The sequence below is a fragment of the Camelus dromedarius genome, chromosome 9, assembly GCF_036321535.1.
Source record: "Camelus dromedarius isolate mCamDro1 chromosome 9, mCamDro1.pat, whole genome shotgun sequence".
Classification (NCBI taxonomy): domain Eukaryota; kingdom Metazoa; phylum Chordata; class Mammalia; order Artiodactyla; family Camelidae; genus Camelus; species Camelus dromedarius.
The window spans coordinates 67,378,993-67,399,548 of NC_087444.1; the positions used below are offsets into that span (position 1 = coordinate 67,378,993).

Sequence of the window (20,556 nt, forward strand, 5' to 3'; positions counted from 1 at the left end):
ATAACAAATAATGTATATTTGTACATATATTTTAAGACATAGCCACTGACTCAAAAATTTTATATTTGAAGAAAAACTCATCAAGATCAAAAGAAAAATACATGGTATACATACACCCAGTGAAATATTCACCCATAAAAAAGCAGGAAATCTTTGCTGTTTGTGACAACACAGATGGAACTTGAGGGCATTATGGTAAGTGAAATAAGTCAGAGAAAGACACCCTTATGTGAAATCTTAAAAAATAAACAACTGAACTCACAGATGCAGAGAAGATTGGTGGTTTCCAGAGACAAGGGGTGGGGGCGGTGGTGAAACAGATGAAGGTACTTAAAGGTACAAATTTCCAATTATAAGTGATGTGGATGTAATGTACAGTATGGTAACTATAGTAAATATTGTATAGTTGAAAGTTACTGAGAAAGCTCTTAAAAGTTCTCATCACAAGAAAAAAATTATGTATGTGATGAATGTCAACTAGACACATGGTGATTATTTCACAATTTATTCAAATATGGAATCACTGTTGTACATTTGAAATATGTCAATTATATATCTCAATTTTTTTAACTTGTAAGTTTCAGGTCTAAGTCTAATGCAACAATATCTCAAACTTAAACTAGATATTGAAGCATGACCTTCTTGAGGTTGTTTCCAGTATGTTTTTTCAGCTGTGTTTTCTATTTGATCCCTAAGGTGAAGTTTTGAGATTTAATTACTGTCAGATAACATAACAATATCCTGGGATAAATTAATGAATGAATTAAAAAAATATGCACAAGCTTTGGACAAGACTAGCTCTTTGAGCATCACCTTTCTTTTTTCATCAGTACTATGAAATGCTTATGTCAAAGGAAATCTTTTTTTCAAATGTCTGTCATTGAAACAGAAATCTTTCTCCCCTATGTAGGCAATTGTTGCTACTTTCCAAGAAAAAAAAATCAAAAGAAAAAGATAAGCACTGTTAATATATGAGTTTATAACTTTTCCAAAGTTTTTCTTTTCTACTTAAGTAAGATGATCTGTCAGTCTTTCAATACTGAGATATGCAAACATTTCACAGATAGTATCATGGTGTAAATATGGTCTCTTAAATCTGATTTATCTACTGACAGTATTTCTGGAGTATTTTTCCATGACTTAATTATTTTCCCTGACTTCACATTTATTACTTGGATATTTTGTGGTGTATTTAAGCAGTCAGTTTTTCCTGGAATTGGAATGTTGAACTCTGCCTAATTGTCCTTTCTGACCTGTATACCCTTTCTAACCTGTTCAACCTCACCTGATCAAGGCTGTGAAGTAAGGTGTGGGGTTTTTTGGTGTGTCTCCTTTTCAATCCTGGAAGGTGTGAATGAAGGGAGGAGGACCTGTTTAGGGCAGGACTGAACAGCCTAATCTCATGTGCAGAGCAGCTTCCCCAAAGTGGAGGACTGGCCAGAAAACTGAAGTGTCTGAATTTTCTGAGAATTGGCGGAAAGAGTTTGAGTTTGTCTAAAACCCTAATCTTTTCACATTGTGTGTGTTTGTGTGGTAGGAGGTATCATGTAACATGGAATGAAGGAGCAAAACATTTAGTTTGTTACGTGGTAGCACTAAAGCATGCCTGCTCTTATGGTCTCCTTTTCCTTTCCCAGCTCTGTATTCTCTGATGTGCAGATCTGAGGAGGACTGATCAGTCTTTGCAGATGTCAATCCATGGCATATGTAAGTTGGTGTTTCCTTCTCACTGAAACAATGTGATGTAACTGTTTTCATTAATTGTTCTGAAGTTTTCCACCCAAAAGAACCCAGTCAATTATCTCCTTCCGAGTTCCTCCTATACCAGTAAACAAGGGTTTCAAATGTCCTTACATGGCTCAGTCTCCTTTAACCAGTATTTATATACTCACTGTCCAGACTATTCATTATCTCTTATGTGCCCAACTTATATCAAGAGCAGTGATGGAGGAATGAAGAAATCAAGTCCTATAAAGAAATCATTAGCTTCCCATGTCAGGACGAATTAGATGCATTAGATGTGAGGATCCCATTTGGCCAAATGTGGAAGGACTCTGATGTTCTCACAGACATGAGTTTTCTAGGTACATGTGATAAAGCCTGATATTGAATGCTCTCTTAGTGCAGGTTGAGATGTAATGTTTTATGAGGCATTTAGAACTGAATAGCAATATGATTCAGAACTTGCAAATATATGGATCATGGTTCTTGGTAAGGAATTTCTGTTTACATCCATCACCACACATAGTTACAAATGGATTCATTCTGAAATGTGTATCATCCATGAAACCATTGCTATAGTCAAGATAATAAACAAACCTACCACCCTCAAAGCCTTTGTAAACCTTCCCAACCCTCCCTGCCTCCTCCTACTCTGTCTCCAGGCAATGACTGATCAACTTTGTGTTCAAAGAAATTAGTCTGCACTTTCTAGAACTGTATGCATATAAATGTAATCAAACAGTTCATACTCTAATTTCTTCCACTCAGCATAACTGAAATTCATCCATGTTGCTGCATATCAGTTCAATCCAATATATAGTTGAGTAGTATTCCATTATATGGATATATCATAATTTACTTATCCTCTGCTGTCAACAGCCACTTGGGTTGTCCCAGTTCTGGGCTACTATGAATAAAGTGCTGTGAACATTCCTGTGAAAGTCTCTGGGTAAACAGCTAGGTGTCGCTACGTAGAATGGTTGTCTGCTTGTATGTTTGACTTTGAATGAACTGCCAGGCTGTCTTCCAGTTTTTAAAACTATTTTACTTTCCCACTAGTAATGTAATGACAGTTTCAATGATTCCACATCGCTGCCACCCTTATTTTCAGTCTTTTGAATTTTAGCCATTCCCTCTAAATCCTTTTTTAGCCAAATGTCACAAATTTTGATGTGTTCTATATTCGTTATTCAGGTAAATACATTTGAAGTTCCACTTGAAATTTATTCCTTGTCTCATGTAAATATGTATTGCTTAATTTCCAAACATTTTCCAAATATTTGTTATTAGGTTTTTAATAATTCAGTTGTGGTCTGAGAATCTATTTTGTGTGATTGGGTATTTCTAATGTATTGAGAATACAGTTTTATTTCCCAACATATGGTCTATCCTGGTGAGTATTCCACATGCACCTAAAAGAATAGGTATTCTGCTCTGTTGGGTGGAGTTTTCTATAATTGTCAATTAGGTCTCCTTGGTAGGGCTGTATTCTCTGTCTTTACTGATTTGCTATCCATTTACTGAGATGTGTTGAAGTCTCCCGAGTATAATTTTTTTTCTTTTTCTTTTCAGTTGTTAGTTTTGTTTCCTATGTTTTAAAGTTGTTATTATGTACAGTCACACTTGTTATGTGGGCTTAAGGAGCTGGCTACTTTATCATTATGAAACAACCTTCTAATCCTGGTAATATCCCTTGTTTTGAAGTCTGTTTTGATATTATCAGAGCCACTACAGCTTTCTTTGGATTAGTGTTTCCATAATATTCTCTTGTCTATCCTTTTACTTTTGATCTATCATGTGTGTATATATATATACATGTATATATATACATACACACACACACACACATATATATGAGTTTCTTATAGTGTGTAGTATTGTCTTCCTCTTTTTTTTTTAAAGACTGCTTGACAATCCTTTTAAATTGTAATCATTAAATAATTTATACTTGATGTAATTATATCAGTGGTTCTAAAACTCTAACATGTATGATTCACTTGGAAAGCTTGTTAAACCATACTCTCCTGGGCCCCATCCCCAACATTTTTGGGTGGGGCCCATGAAGCCATAATTCTACCAAGCTCACAGGTCTTTATAATGCTGGTCTAATAACCACTTGTCTGTGTATTTACATTTGAATGGATCATTGGTGCATTGTTTTCCATCTGCCTCTATTGCTTGTTTCCTTTTCCCACTTTCTTGCCTTGTCTTAAAATATTTTTTTTTTGCATTTCCACTTTGACTTTTAAATGATTATTCTAGGATTTCCAGTATGTATGTTGTTTATCACAGTCTATCTTCAAATAATGTTGAATAACCTAATATATAAGAATATCAAACAGCATATTTACCATTCCCCCTCTTATCCTTTGTGTTGTTTTTGATCATATATTGCACTTCTGCTTATATTATAGATCTTACAATGCACTGTTATTATTTCTGCTTTACACATTTAATCCTCTTTTAAAGAAATTTTAAAAATTCACTCTTTCATCACTTCCCATCCAAAATTCTTATACCTGGCAGACATAACCTAAGGGGAGCTCCCAGAACTGCTTTTTTTCTATTATTTTATACCAAGAGGAAATACAGTTTCATTGGAATTCATCCATGCCCATTCATTTACATACTGTCAATGGCTACCTTCCACTATAACAGCAGAACTTAATAGAGCAAAAATATCACGTGGCTCTTTATTAAAAAGTTTGCTGATCCTCAGTTTATCGTACTAGAAGAATTATCAGTAGGAGAAAACTTGGTCTGCAAAATGGAAAACTAGAAGGAAGAAAGAATGAAGTGAAATATGAAATTAAAAGGTAGAAATATGCTTAATATAAAAATAACAAAATTTATGAATCACTCAACAGCTGAAAGACACTGGATATTTTTACAGTTTTGAAATTATATTGCCTAGAGACACAAACATAAAGAAATGTTTTTTAAAAATTAGAAAATATATACTGAGAAACATGAATGAAAAAGAAAGATGGAAGAAAATCAATATGGAACATAACTGAATTTTTTCTTTTTGTTTGTTTGTTGTTTGTTTATTTTGGGGGGAGTAATTAGGTTTACTTATTTGATGGAGGTTATGGGGAATGAACCCAAGACCTCATGAATGCTAGGCATGCACTTTACCACTCTCCCTCTTCTTTTTCCTTCTAAAGAGACTGTTTCTTAGAGCTGTTTGAGGTTCAAAATTGAGAAAAAAAATACAGTTCCCATATACTCTCTGCTTTGGCACTGACACAGCCTCCTGTGGTATCAACATTCCACACCAAAGTGGTGCATCTGTCACAACTGATGAACCTACACTGACATATTATTATCACCCAAAGTCCACAGTTTACATGACGGTTCACTGTTGGCATTCTGTGGGCTGGATAAATATATGATATGTACCCACCATTATGGTGTCATACAAAGTCATTTCACTGCCCTAAAACTCTTCTATGCTTCTCCTATTCATCCTTTTCTCTCCAATCCGCTGGTAACCACTGATCTTTTGATCATCTCCCTAGTTCTGCCTTTTCCAGAATGAGAAATACTTGGAATCATATAGTACATAGCCTTTTCAGGTTGACTTCTTTCATTTAGTAAATGCAGTTAAGGTTCCTCCATGTCTTTTCATGGTTTGATAGCTCATTTTTTCTAGCGCTGAATAATATTCCATTGTCTGGGTGTACCACAGTTTATCCATTCAACTACTGTAGGACATCTTGGTTGTTACTAGGTTTTGGCAATTATGAAAAAGCTGCTATAAACATTTGTGTGGAAATTTTGCATAGTAATGTAGGCTTGTATAACATAACAAAATGGATAAATTTCCATACCTTTTGGTCTACTGATGTCCTGTGCCCTGTCTCCCAATGCTTGTTTGTCCCTTATTAATGATCTTATCATACTGTACATCCTGTTTTTTAATCTTATTTTTCTGTTGAGAGTGTATCTGGAATATTATCCATGTCTTTAAATGTGTTTTCGTACTTAGCACTTAGAGGCTGCTTTGTATTCTGTTGCAGGTATATTCGGTATTTAACTAATCAGCTTAGTTGGACTCAAAACACAGAACCAGGGCTAAGCACTTCCTTCTATGTTATGTTCATTTTCCATATATTGACCATCTTCAGTTGACCCTGAGGCCATAAAAGAACCTCTAGTTTGGATGATGTGGTCTCTTGAAAGGTGGGAGTGAAGGCAGGTGGATCTACTCATGGGAAGACTGAGCAGCCCCATCTCAGGTCTAAATTAGCCTCCCCAATATGGGAGCTTGTCCAGGAAATCTCCTGCTCCTGTGTTTGGATCTGGCTTCAATGCAGAAGTGGCTTATGCTACAACTACTTTTGCATAGCAGGGTGTCCTGGGACTTTGGGGAGAGCTTAGATCCATCTTCTGTTTTTCCTTAAATTGTGTGGGTTAATTTTGGAAGAAGAAATTGAAGAACAAAAAGATTTTATTAAATTAAGTCATATATGGGGACACTGAAACCTTTTTTCCTCTCTCAGTTCTGGATTTGCAGGAGTCTGAATTGTTCTCAATGGAGGAAGACCGAGGAGAACTGATCAGGTCTTACCTTCTAAAACCATGACCTGTGTAAGTTGATTATTCCTGTCTCCTTGCAGTATTATGATTTCAGGTTATGTGGATTTTTTCATTAATTAATCTAAAGCTTCCTACTCTTAAAAGGGCCTCATTCAATTATCTACTCCCCACTTTGTCCTAAAATCAGAAAAAATGACAGCAAATAGCTCGTTTCCTCCTTATGCGTGTTTGCTATCCAGTGTTTGTGTATTTATTTTCCAGTGTTCTCAGTCCATTTATGTGCTTATTCTTCAAAGTCTATAATGGAGCAGTAAAGGAGTGAACTCCCATGAGGGAAGTATTTGAGTTTCCTTGATAGGTTTGAGGTTTGATGAATTAGAGATGTTAGTCCTATTAATTACCATTGGTAAACTCTGAAATTCTCCACAGACCCAAGTTTTCCAGACAGATAAGATATAAATTGGTATCAGTTGGTTTCAGTCTTAGTATGTGATGAGATCTCATATTCTTTGAGAATTTTAGACTGGTTAGAAACATTTATGTAATGCATCTTACCAAAGAATTATGAAGAGGAAGATGTGGTTGAATGTGATCTCTTAAATTTGACTGACAACTATTTGATTATGACTCATGATACATTATACATTTAGGAACAAGAAAAATGTTGAGTGAGTGATGGAAGATGGCAATGAATGAGAATATCATCCTAAGGGATAAATGCATTGATTTCTAGAATTGATGAAGACTTTCAGAATTTTGTGTGTTTAAAACCAAGCATGTAAATGTGAAGGATGGATTAAGTGTGAGATATCCAAAATAAAGTGGATTGTTATGTAGGCAAAATTTGTCAAAACAAAGAAAAAATGCTTATAGTATGCTCTGACAAAGGATGAATTTGAGGCTTGTAGAAATACTTTTTTTCAAAAGCTTTTTTTAATATGGAAATTTTTATATTCAAATTGGGAGAGTGGGAGGGAAATCTCATCTTTTTTTTTTAAACTCTAAAGGGAAAATAATTTAGAACCTCACATTTATTGAGAATTAATATACTGTGCAACTAGCTGACTATGTGGTTACATCTTATATTTTATTGAATAGGGAAAGTTTAATTTTATCCAGTCCCCCTGCAGGTCCGAGTTACTGTGATAGCCTACAAGCTACAGAAAGATTTGTCTGTAGCAATAGGATTCTTCAGGAATGTGTAGACAATCTCCTTTAATCTTCTGGCCCACTTGTACTGTATCACTCCCTTCCTCTAAGGCACTCCTATGATCTCCTGTCTTTCTGTTTTGAAAATGTTTTTTAAATTTCATACTACCTGGATTTGCAGTTTCAGGAATTAGTGACATTCAGGGATGTGGCTGTAGACTTCTCTTGGCAGGAGTGGGAATACCTGGAGCCTATTCAGAGGGACTTTTACAGGGATGTGATGGAGAACTACAGAAACTTGGTCGCACTGGGTAAGTTTATTTGCCACTAGAAATTTAGAATGTTCTCTGTGGTGTGTTAATTTCAACACAGTGAATTTCAAAGCTGTCTTTTAAGACATGAGCTGAATTCTTTTTCTTATTCCCAGAGGAAGCTTTGAGGTGTGTCAATTTGGCAATGCCCCTGTCATTAACCATCATCATCTTCTCTTTTAGTGACATTCACATGTCTTGTGACTGTGGCCCTTCTTGTACCTGCCTCCCCTTCTTAATGGCCAAGGGGCTGTGTCATCCTCTGATCCATCTGCAGGGACAAAAGTTAGATGTAGATTCATGATTGGCTGTAGCAGAAGAGCCTCTATGACTTACATAGTGGTGAATTTGATGAGCAGTATTCATTTAAAACTGGAGCCCACATTTCATTTCCTGCAATCAATTTTATATGATTTGTGTTTGAAAGTTACAGTTCATGAAATTGCATTTATGATTGAATTAATATTCTGTAAATGAATCGGAATGCTTCTTATCTTCCTTTTACAGAAATGGAATCATTATAATTAGTATTAAGTCCCAGAACTCTTCCTAGGGGGTGTATCTATACATTTAATCATCAACCATATGATAATAACATTGTCATACCCATTTTACTTGCCAACATTGTGGAACAGTGAGGTGAAATGACTTGCTTAAAGTCGTGGGGTTGATAGGTATTAGAGGAAGAATTTGTGCTCAGACCCTCTGGTTCCGGAGTGTTCTCAAACATTGTTAACTTTTTGGTCACTTTGTTAAACTCTCTTAAGAGGCAGAGTCTACCTGAGTTTAAGATAAAGTTTCACCAGACCTGCCTGGTTTCTTAAATCATCTCATCTTTCTATTATCTGAAGTCTTTATTGATAACAGTTAACCTTTATTTCATTACAAATTTAACCAAAGCTAAAGATTTTGTTTTCATTTTTATGCCATGTGGCATTTTTTTTTCTTCGAAGCAGGACATTCCACTTCTAAGCCAGATGTGGCTGACTTACTGGAGCAAGGAGAAGACCCTTGGATGACTTTGAGGGAAGGAACACAAAGCCAGTACACAGGTAAGGAAGGAAAAAGGAAGCCATCAGGGCTGGTAGCAGGCTGCGTGGTGAGGGAGAGGAGATACGTCTCTGTGTTGTTTGTAAAGCGCCCCACCCCCACCCCCACCCCTGCGCTACGCACCAGGACTTGTGGAGCATGGGCTTGTGACCTGGGGAAGAACTAAAGACCTCAGCGTGAGCTATAGAAGAAACTTAAACGTTACTCCATTTAAAAATCACCTTATTTCTCTTATATCTCAAACCCATTCGCAGTGATGGGGAATCTCATTTTTCATTAGTACAATATTTAATCTGTATGTTGGATTCAGCTGCTCTCCAGTTCCCCTTTTGTGTGAACACACACACACACACACATCAATGCAATGATAGTGAGCAAGACTTATAAGGTCCTTGCTTTCATGGAATTTACATCTTACTAGAGTGAGCAGGAATACAAATAGATAAATAATGTTAGGCTGTAGAATGTAAAGAGAGGTTGGACCACTTACAGTGGTTGTGGATGCCTTTTCTGAGGTGGTAATGTTTGAGAAGAGACATGACATAAGGGCCCAGGCCATGTGTCTATCTGGGAGGTACACTGCAAGCTGAATGAACGAACAGATTGGAAGGCTCAGGAGATGGTTGGGGCAGTAGTGGAAAGGGATGTGGAGCCTGGAGCCGGGGCACTGGAGAGAGCTTTGTGAGTTCAAGAATCACCAGTGTAGACCAGAATAGAGGTCCTTAGGGGAGAGTAATAAGAAATGAGGTCACACTGTTAGGAGGAATCAGATCATATTAAGTTTTATTGTATTTGAGTTGTTCAGGATAATAAGTATTTGAATCAATCATGTAATCTGTTTTTCTAATTTTTAATTTTCTAAACCATTATTAAAAAATAATAGATACTGAGAACCACATAAAACAAAAGTTTAGCATAATGAGTTGTGTAGGGCAGACATCACTACACTTAAGTCAGGCGATAACATATTTAAAAAACTTTTTATTTTGAAATAATTTCAGAGTCACAGAAAGGTTGTAATAGTAATACAAATGATTCTTGTATACCTTTCAGCCAGTCTTTCCAAATGAGGAAAGGAGCTTTTCTAGTGAAACTGAGGCCCTCCACATGTCTCTACTCAGGTCACAATCTTTTCCCTCCTGCCAAGTATAACTGCTCTTCTGATTTTAATGGGAATAAGTTCCTTCCCTTCTTTCTCCCTCCCATTCCTTTATGTCTTTTAAGTCTTTTTTAATCTCTACGTTTCCTCATCTCTTTTTATTCCTAACCATCTAATTGCTGAAGAAACAGTGTCTTCCATTCTGTTCTTTGCTGATGCCATTCTGAGATTTACTCAAGCACATTCTCTGACCTCTCTGTATCCTCTAAATAAGTTTTGGGATCTAGAAGCTTAATGAGATTTAGATTCTTTTTTTTTTTATTTTTACAAGACGACTACCTGGGCAGTGTTGCACACATGATATGCCAGCACTACTGAATGCTGGCTCCCCACATACCAGACAGAACTGAGCTTACTGCTCACTTACCACCTCTGCTTTGGTAGTGTCTCACAGGGGAAGGGCGAGGTTGGATGTTATTGGCAATTGGAAGTTTGGTTTTAAGGCCAGTCTTTCAGTGTGGAGACTGGATTAGGAATTGGGTGAAGATCAAAATACAACAGTGGAAAATTAGTGGAAATGACTAGGTAAGAATTTTGACTCGAGAGTCAAAGAATCCTAGAGCACAAACTCTGTTGTTTTCCACTGAGGAGTTGATAGATTTTCAGGAACTTCCTGTAATGAACAGTCAAGCCATTTGCCTGCACAAGAAACTCCAGGAAGGTAAAATTGTGCTAATGAAGGCAGCGGGAGAGTAATGTCACATGAAGGTAGACAGGCAGGCACATTCAGGGATTAACTGTCCCAGTTCTCGGTGTCCAGGCTGAGTCGGGCAGTAGCTGGTGTAAGTTCTTAGCACATGCTGTCTGGTTGTCTTTCTGGGATTTTAGCTGGCATTGATTCTGGGTGCCTAGGTACAGTAATTCATTAGACACTCCAAAATGATCATATTTTCATTCCAACATTCATTTTCACTTGTTGGTAGAAATAATGTACAATTTTTACATCATCTACTACTTGATAATATACTGAGAGTTTTTATGATAACAGCTAAATAAATACTGGATTCTTTCCCTTTATCTTTAGAACAGCTAAACAGTTGTGTTATCTTAGCATCCTTCCCAGGTGACCAGACAGTTATTTTATTGTCATTATACATTTATGGATTTAGGCATATTGATTGTATCTCAGTCCATTGTCATTATAATCCTGATTATTGCTCAAATTTCTGCTTCCTGGGTTACTGGACCTCATAATGTTGCCCTTCAAGTCCTTTAGATCCTATTAGCCTTCAATAGCTTATTTACTGTCTGTTATGACAAGATGTTTGGGGTTTACCTTGTATATTTTTTGTCCCAAGCTTTTTTTTTGTATATATGTATATATATTTATTGAAGTATAGTCAGTTTACAATGTTGTGTCAATTTCTGGCGTAAGCACAATGCTTCAGTCATACATGAACATACATATATTCGTTTTCATATTTTTTTCACCATAAGTTACTACAAGATACTGAATATAGTTCCTTATGCTATACAGTATGAACTTGTTGTCCCAAGTTATGGCTTTTAATGAGCCATAAGTCTGAGAATTTTTGGTTTCATTTAGTGGAAAGTGATCTTTCAAGAAAGACCACAATCTGCATGCTGGAGGCACCCACTTTTTCTGTTCTTGTGTCAAATCTGGAATGCCATTTTGTGTGCAGTCATGTTTCTCTAGTCTTTTCAAATCTATGGCAATTTCATGGACTTTCATGTCTTTCCTGTCCTTGATACTTTTTAAGAGTACAGTTATTATTACATAGACTATTCCTCAGTTTGGATTGGTCTGATACCTTGCTCAAAAGTAGATGAGATTGATCACTTTTGGTAACAATTCCACAGAAGAGATGGTATGTCCTTCTCAGGGCATTCTATCAGAGGGTCAGATTGTGGACATATATTATTACTGGAGCTATTAACCTTGATAATTTGGTTAAGGTGCTTTCTGCCAGGCTTCTCCACTGTAAAGGGACTTATTTTTCCTTTATAATTGATAAATATCTTGGGGGAGATACTTTGAGACAATGCAGATAACCTATTTCTCCTGCAGTTTTCACCCATTGATTTTTAGCATCCATCAGTGGATTTCGCTTGGACTAATTCTTACTGCAATGTTTGCCTGATGGTGATTTTGTCCCTCCTTCTACATTTATTAATTGGAATTCTTATGTAAGGAAGAATTCTAATTCTCTCTTCTCCCTTTTTATTTATTTATTCATTTATTTATATCAGTGTGGATTTATAGTTTATTTTATTCCTTAGGTTTTAATCTAATAGTATAAACACTAATTTTTGTTCAGCTTTTGCTTTTGGGAGCTTTTTGGGGTTGGTGCCTGTGGTCTGTTGACATGTCCCTATCCTTTAGTGAGCATCTCTTACTTTCTGGCACTGCAGGGTACTCCAGGGTCATCTTATATTTTCTTTGCTCTAGTTCTGGACTCACCTACCTCTCTAAGGTGCCCTGGTTCTTTTCTATTAGAGGATGGCATTTAGAAATCCAAATTTGGGCACTAGGTGTAGTCATTGTTCCTGGGATGTCATGGCTGCCAGGCCTTGTTAGCTGACAGAGCCGGAAAATGTGTATGAATGTGTGCCAATATGGCTTGCCACTCCAGGATATTTTCCTGTTATTTCAAAGCTGGAACACCAAAACATGCTTCACACAAATCTTAAAACTCTAAATCACATGTTTGGACAATTTCAGCCTTCATAGTTTTAAAGAGACTAAAGTCAATTGCATTTCTCATCACTGATACTAAGAGAAAATATTTTCTTCATTTCATTATGTTCAAATTAAATATAAACTAATGCAGTTGCTACACTAGCAGTAATATCTAAACATTTATCCATTTGCAGTGAAAATGACCAAAGACCAGTGAAGATAGTTTTGCCATCATTAAATTTAATTTTTACCAACTCTAACTTAAACTATAAATTTAAAAAATAATTTGAAAAATCATAATAATGATTTAAAAAATTAGCCTTAAAACTTTTATTAAATTTTTTTTTACAAACTTTTCGGTTACAGTTACTGGATATTAAATGAATACCCAGAAATCTGTGGCATTTCTATACACTAACAATGAAATATTAGAAAGAGATTAAGGAAGTAATCCTATTTACCATCACATCAAAAACAATGAAATACCTAGGGATGAACCTACTTAAAGAGGCAAAAGACCTGTACTCCAAAAGCTAACTTTTTAAAAACCAGTTCACAAATGGAAATAAGCATTTAGAATCTTTTATTGTGCAAGTGTGTGTTCAGTGGACTCAGTGCATGGGGAGTTTGGGTGTTATTGTTCCTGAAACTATTCCAAAAAATAGCAGAAGAAGGAATGCTTCTGAGTTCATTCCATGAGAACACCATCACCCTGATACCAAAACCAGACAAAGATACCACATACACAAAAAGAAAATTACAGCCCAATATCACTGATAAATATAGACACAACAATCCTCAACAAAACATTAGCAAACTGAATCCAACCATAAGGAAGCAATCCCATTTACCATTGCATCAAAAAGAATAAAATACTTAGGAATAAACCTACTTAAGTAGGTAAAAGACCTGTACTCCAAAAACTTTGAGACGCTGATGAAAGAAATTGAAGAGGACACAAACAGATGGAAAGATATACCATGTTCTTGGATTAGAAGAATATTGTTAAAATGACCATACTACCTAAGGCAATTACAGATTCAGTGCAACCCCTATCAAGTTACCAATGACATTTTCATAGAACTGGAAGACATTTTAAAATTTGAATGGAAAAGACCCCAAATAGCCAAAACAATCTTGAGAAAGAAGAATGGAACTGGAGGAATCATACTCCGTGACTTCAGACTATATCACAAAACTACAGTAATCAAAGCAGTATGGTACTGGCACAAAAACAGATACATAGTTCAATGGAACAGGATAGAAAGCCCAAAAATAAACCCATGCACTTATGGTCAGTTTGTCTACAACAAAGGAGACAAGAATATACAATGGAGAGAAGACAGTCTCTTCAACAAGTGGTGCTGGGGAAAGTGGACAGCTTACATATGAAAGAGTGAAACTAGAACTTTCTCTAACACCATATATAAAAGTAAACTCAAAATGGATTATAGACCTAAATGTTAAGACTGGGTACTATAAAACTCCTGGAGGAAAACATAAGCAGAACACTCTGACATAAATTGCAGCAATTATTTTTTGGACCCATCTCCTAGAGTAATGGAAACAAAAACAAACTAATGGGACCTAATTAAACTTAAAAGCTTTTGCACAGCAATAGAAACCATAGACAAAATGAAAAGACAACTTATGGACGGGGAGAAAATATTAGCAACGATACTATTGACAAGGTATTTACTTTGTTGCTCAAATTGTCTCAGCTTTGGCCACTTGACAGGGTAGGCTTTTGTGTCCTTTTCATATGTATCCATCATTCTTTGAGGATTTTCTTCCTTTTAGGTTCCAGGCTCATCTTTCGTTTTCCCTGCTTCTAGTCCTAGAATCAACCATCTTTCCAAGAAGCTCTGGTTCCTTGATTGGAGAATGATTTTTAGAAACCAAGATCTGGGTGTAGGTGAGCTCATTGCTACTGGGGCATCTTTGCTGGAATGCTAAAATGCATGTACACAGCTGTATTAATGTAACATGTGTGTATACATTTTATACATATTAAAAACCATGAATTTATTATACTGTTATCTCCAATTCCAACCTACCTGCACAGGCTTCAATCTAGCCTTTCCTCACTTCTTATTTGTACTTTCTCTGACAATCAAAGACCTCCCTCTCTTTCTATATACTTAACTCATTACTTACTTAATTACTTACATGTTCAGTCCTAATAAACACATAAAATTGTTTGAAAATTCCCAACCAGTTTCTCTGTGAGAAATAAATTTGCTATCTACAGTATATTTGTACAGTTCTTTTGCCTTTAGCATTACAGTGTCCAGTCAAAATAATGGTTTCTAAGATTGTTAATTTTTTCCTTCTTCATTCTCTTCAGTGTGATTATTTTATTCATCTTTAGTACAATTAGCTTCTTTTGTTATTTTAGGAACTCCTTCTCCTATACATCCTGCTTGATATTTATTTATTTCTAAAATATGTGAACTATTACTATGATTCTAAGAGTGAGAGCAAACAGAAAAGAATTCTCAGTGAAGTGTTGTTCTCACCTCAGTTTAAATACTCTGCTCCTATTCTTTCTACCCCATTTTCGCTCAATCCTTCTAGATATGTGATCTCATCAGTTTCTGGTTTATTCCTCTTGATTCAGTTTACACAAGCAAATACTTGTACATGAAATAGCATTCTATATGAACTTCTGCACACCTTACGTTCTGAATTGCACTTTGCTGTTTTCACTTAATAGTTAATCCTGGAAATTACTTAAAACAGTTCACACAGATCTTCCTTATTGTTGTTATGATTACCTTATTATCATTAGTACTCCTGTGTGTGGATGTACTGTATTTTATTCATTGACTCCTGTATATGGGCTTTTAGGTTGTTTTCAATATTTTTCAATTATGAATAACACAGAATAATCCTTGTCTATAAGTATTTTTCTACTGTTGGAAGTATAGCTTCAAAGTTGACTCCTAGAAGTATGGATGCTGGTTCAAAACGTAATTGCGTATGTATTTTTGTATGATGTTGTCAGGCTCCTGCTCCAGAAGGGTTGGAACAGTTTGCATTTCTCCAGCAGGGTATGGGAGTAGCCCTGTCATCCCTTTCAGATCTTAGAGAAATACCATTCTCCAATAAAAGACTCAAACAGAATGTGCTGTTATACCCTTTAATTTTCACCAATCTGATAGGTGAAAAATGGTTAGCTCATTGTTCTAGTTTGCATTTTCTTCATGAGTGAAAGTGAACATTTTTTCACGTTTAAAAGCCATTTCTCTATATTTTGTGAATTGTTGGGTTTGTGTCCTTCTTCCATTTTTCTATCTTTTTTTTAATCCTTTGTCTCTCAATTTTTAAGAGTGTTTTTACATATTAGGAGTATTATTAGCCCTTTGTCTGAAGTTATGTTGCAAATATTTTCTCCTCGTTTCTTAGTTGTTTTGTGACTTAGGTTATGGCAATTTTGCTTTTTTAAAAAAAATGTAGTCAAATTCATCAATCTTTTTATTACCTCTGACTTTTGTGTCACAGAAACTAAAAGTTAAAGATAAATATCCATATTTTCTTCTATTACTTGTATGGTTTTACTTTTACATTTAAATCCCTAATCCATTTGCAGTTTATTTTTACATGTGGAGTAATATACAGATCTAGTTAAATTTTTTTCTACATGACTATCCCAGTTGTCCCAACACCACTTATTCAAATGTCCATCTCTGCTTCTTTGATTTCCTTGTGTTCTTGAGTCTATTTCTTGGGCTTCCTAATCTGTTCTAGTTTTATTTGTGTAACCATGGATCAGTACCAAATTGCTATTCATATGGTTTGTGTTATAGTACATTTTAGTGTTTTTAGAGTTCCAACTTCATTCTTTCATGTGTGAATATCCAGTTGTCCCAGCACTGTTGCTAAAAGTACTTAATTGAGTTTTGCTGGCACCATTTTTTTGATAATGAATTGACCATAAATTTGAGATATTTTAAATTTTATTTCTGGATTGTGAATTCTATTCCATACATCTCTACATCTGTCTTTATGCCAGTACCAAACTGTCTTGATTTACTGTAGCATTGGAGTGTATTTTGAGACTGGGAAGTGTGAGTAGTGTTACTTGGTTCTTCAACACCCCCCCCCCCCCCAGCAAGATTACTCTGTCTATTCGGAGTCTCTTCTACTTCCAAATGATCCCCTTGTCATTTTCTGGACAAAAGGTAGCTGACATTTTGATATGGATTGCATTGTACCTGTAGATCATTTTGTGGAGTATTGTCTTCCATGAACCTGTGAGGTCTTCCCTTTTATTTAGTTATTTAATTTCTTTCAACAGTATTTTTTAGTTGTCAGTTTATATATCTCAGCCTCTTTTGTTAAATTTATTCCTACACATTTTTTGTTACTATTATAAGTGGAATTTCTTTCTTAATTTTGTTTTTGGATTGATAATCTTGATTTTAGTTAAGATGATTTTACATCCTGGTATACTGTCATATCATCTGCAAATAGTAATAGTTTTATTTAAACTTCTTTACTTTTTCTACCTCTAATTGATTTATCTTTTCTAATCAAATTGTCCATTATCTTTAGCACATTCTTGAATAGTTGCAGAGATAGTAGGCATCCTTGATTTGTTCTTGATCTTAGCAGAAATGCCCATAGTTTATCCCCACTAAATAAGATATAGCCATAGAAATAAAGGGTGTGTGTGTGTGTATACAGGTGTTATGTTATCAAGTATCCCTCAGCACCTCTTTGCTTGCATTTTTCTTTGCTAAGATTTTATATATTTTCCATCGCTATTTATAAGTTATTTTGGCCCATATTTTCATTTAATGTCTCTTACCAGGTTTAGCTATATTTTTTCATAAAAATTACAAAGGGAATTAAGTAAGTTTTCCTTCATTTTCAGGGCCCTGGAACAATTTATAGAGCATTAGCACTACAGCTGAAAGCAATCGTGGCTTTCTGCTACCTGTCTCCCAGTATTTTCTCCTAAAAGCATACTAAACAAAGGAATGGAAAGGTAGTAAAATGAGACAAAATCCGCATCCTTAGCATAATTTAAAAGCAGGATACCAAAAGTTGCAGACATATGTAAAAAAATACTAAAGTCACAAATCCCAGGACATACTCCCCTAGTGAAGACAGTTCTCCTTGATATTTAATGATAAAATTAATTAGTATCAAAAGAACACTGCAATGAAAATGACTTTTATCTGGATTCACCAATTGATAAACTTTCCATATCTACTTTATTTCTGTCTATATTATATTTACTGCTATTTGAAAGTATGTCTTAAACATCATAACTTGACCCCTTAATCATCCAGCAAGCATCTCCTAAGAATAAGGATGTTTCTACAAATAAGGGTATAATTTCAAGTTTACGGAAATGTTTTTCACACAGAGGAGGTTCTGTCCTTCCACATAACAGCCAAAATTTTTCTCAGAAATCATTCTTTCTGCATTTACTGACATAATCATTTATTTCTCCATTGTTATGTCACTATGTTGAATTCTGTTTATTGACTAACCATTCTGGAATCCAGTGTGGTCATGATGTGTTGACACATTATTCCTTTTCAATATAGTTAGATTTGAATTTTTAATATTTCCTTTAGGTTTCACGAATGAGATGGGTCTATAACATTCCTTTTTATTATCCTTTTTAAGGTTTAATGTAAACATTGCATTAGCTTCATAAATGTATTGAAGAGGATGTACCCTTTTCCTCCATCTTGGAATGTTTGAAGGAATGTGCCAGAAAAACCATGTGGGTCTTGAGTTTCCACTGTAAATTTTTTTACATATTCAAATTATGTAATGCTTGTAGAATTGTTAAAGTTTTCTGTGTGTTAGACTTGTATTTCATCAGTTTTTCCATTAATATCATTGGTCTGTTTCAGGATCATTAATGTCACTGTCTGTGAGTTTTTCCATCTTTCTTTGTCTTTCAGGATTTTAACTGTCTTGACAGACCCTGCCAAGTATCCAGTAGAATATCTCCTAATCTTGGTCTGTTGTTCTCATGACTGGAGATACGGGTTTTTAGAAAAACTACAATAGAGGTGAAATGTCCTTCTATCAGATCACATCAGGGATACAGGATATCCATGTGATGTCACTGGTGATGTTAACCTCAGTCTTTTGGCTAAGGTGGTGTCTGTCAAGTTTCTCCACTCTAAAGTTAGTATTTTTCCTTTTTCATACTGTTCTTTAGAAGCAACTCACTAAGGTAGCACACCCCGTGGGCGAAGGTGCAGGATTGGGAATTAAAAGTCGTCTTTCTGCAGAGTAGAAAATCTGTATTTTATCTAGAATTATTCTATATGAAAGATTTCTCTTCCTTGTTTATTTCAGTGTGGGCTCACACATATTTATTTCATACTTTGAGTTATAATCATGTTACATTATTTCTTTTGCTTTGGCTATTGGTAGCTCTTTTAGATTGGTTCTTATGTTCATTTAATATCCCCATCCTTCTGTTTTTTTGAGGATTTCTTCCCTAGTACTGCTTTCAGACTCGTTTTGTTTTCTTCCTTCCCTGGTCCTAGAATCAGCCATTTCTCCTAGGAGCCCTTTTATCAGAGGATGGTGTTGAGAAACCAAGATCTGGGTGCTGGGTATACTCATTGCTACTGTGTCATTGCCTCTATGCCCCCCAAAGACCTATCTAGGTAACAGATGTATGCACACTCACTCATGGATACTTACGTATACCTGTGACTTTTATTATCCATCCATCTCTATCTACATTAAGTTAAACTTGAGTCCATACTGGTGTTTCTGACTGCCATCCAGTGCCACAGGGTGCCTTCTACCCTTCCTGTCTTGTTTATCTGTAATGGTATTTCTCTGACAGAAAACTGACTCTCACCATCCATCATCCATTCACTTATTTGTTCAGCCCCAGTGTACATGTAACATAGTTTGAGAAATGTTAACCTGCACCCCCATGAGAAACAAATTCACTAACTCCAGCAGTGTTTATGTACACTTCCTTTTGCCTTATATTTTTCAGTCAAAATACTGTTTTCCAAAGTCGGTAATTATTATCATAAGGCACAGTTTGGTATATTGCTCAACTTTTTAATTTCCAAATGTATGTTGATTGTCTAGTTGTCTTTGTAATATTGATTTCTAGCATAGTTTTTGTGATCAGATGACATACTCTGTGATTTTGATCCTTTGAAATCTGCTGCCAAGTATATGATCTCTTTTTGTTGCTGTTGTTGATGGAGGTACCGGGGATTGAACCCAGGACCTTTACTCTACCAGTGAGAGTTATACCCACCCCACTGTGATCTCTTTTTATAAGTAATTTGTCTTTGCCTGAATAGGAACTGAATTCTGTAATATTTAGCTTATTTCCATAGATTTCCAGATCCTTATTGATGATCCGCTCAGACTCTGGACTGTGTCAATATTTGGCTTATTTGTTAACATGCCATGTTAACAGATGAATACAAAATTAATAACCCTTATTAGGAAATCCTCTGCATGCATTGTAGAAAATAGAGACATAAAATTTATTTTCAAAACATTAAAATCTCATATTCCTACCACTTTAACACTTTAGTGGATTTACATACACACATGCATATACATGTTTTTCTTTTTACCAATGTGACATCGTCTTCTTACTGTTTTATAACCTGACTGTCCTTGTCATTGATTTTTCTATTTCTATTATATTTTGATTTTATTGCATCTTCAAAACCCAAATCCTATTCGTAGGATAGGTCCAGTTTGACTTGTTCAGATCAGTATCCAATGCCAGACTATGCATTCCAGCTGGTTATCCTATCACTGACATCTCTCTTAATCTAACACATTCCCTTTATTTGTGACACTGACATTTTGAAGAGACAAGGCCACTTATATTTCAAAATCTGTCATCTTCTGTACTTGTGTGGATACTGTCCATGGTATAATTTAACTTAGTTTCTATCCTTTGTATTTCAGTAAATTGGAAATTATTTTCAGTCTTGAGGGATTTATGTCAAACATTT

General features: G+C 35.4%; 1 protein-coding gene across 1 annotated transcript in view; it reads left to right on the forward strand.

Annotated features, from left to right (window-relative positions):
• The first annotated feature begins 1,355 nt into the window (after positions 1-1,355).
• Positions 1,356-20,556, forward strand: part of LOC105096956 (zinc finger protein 729) — a 52,809-nt gene continuing 33,608 nt past the window's right edge. Inside the window, 4 exon segments of the mRNA XM_064490002.1 lie at positions 1,356-1,707; positions 6,228-6,315; positions 7,595-7,724; positions 8,678-8,776. Coding sequence (XP_064346072.1) covers positions 6,307-6,315; positions 7,595-7,724; positions 8,678-8,776 — 238 coding nt within the window. The 5' untranslated portion in view covers positions 1,356-1,707; positions 6,228-6,306.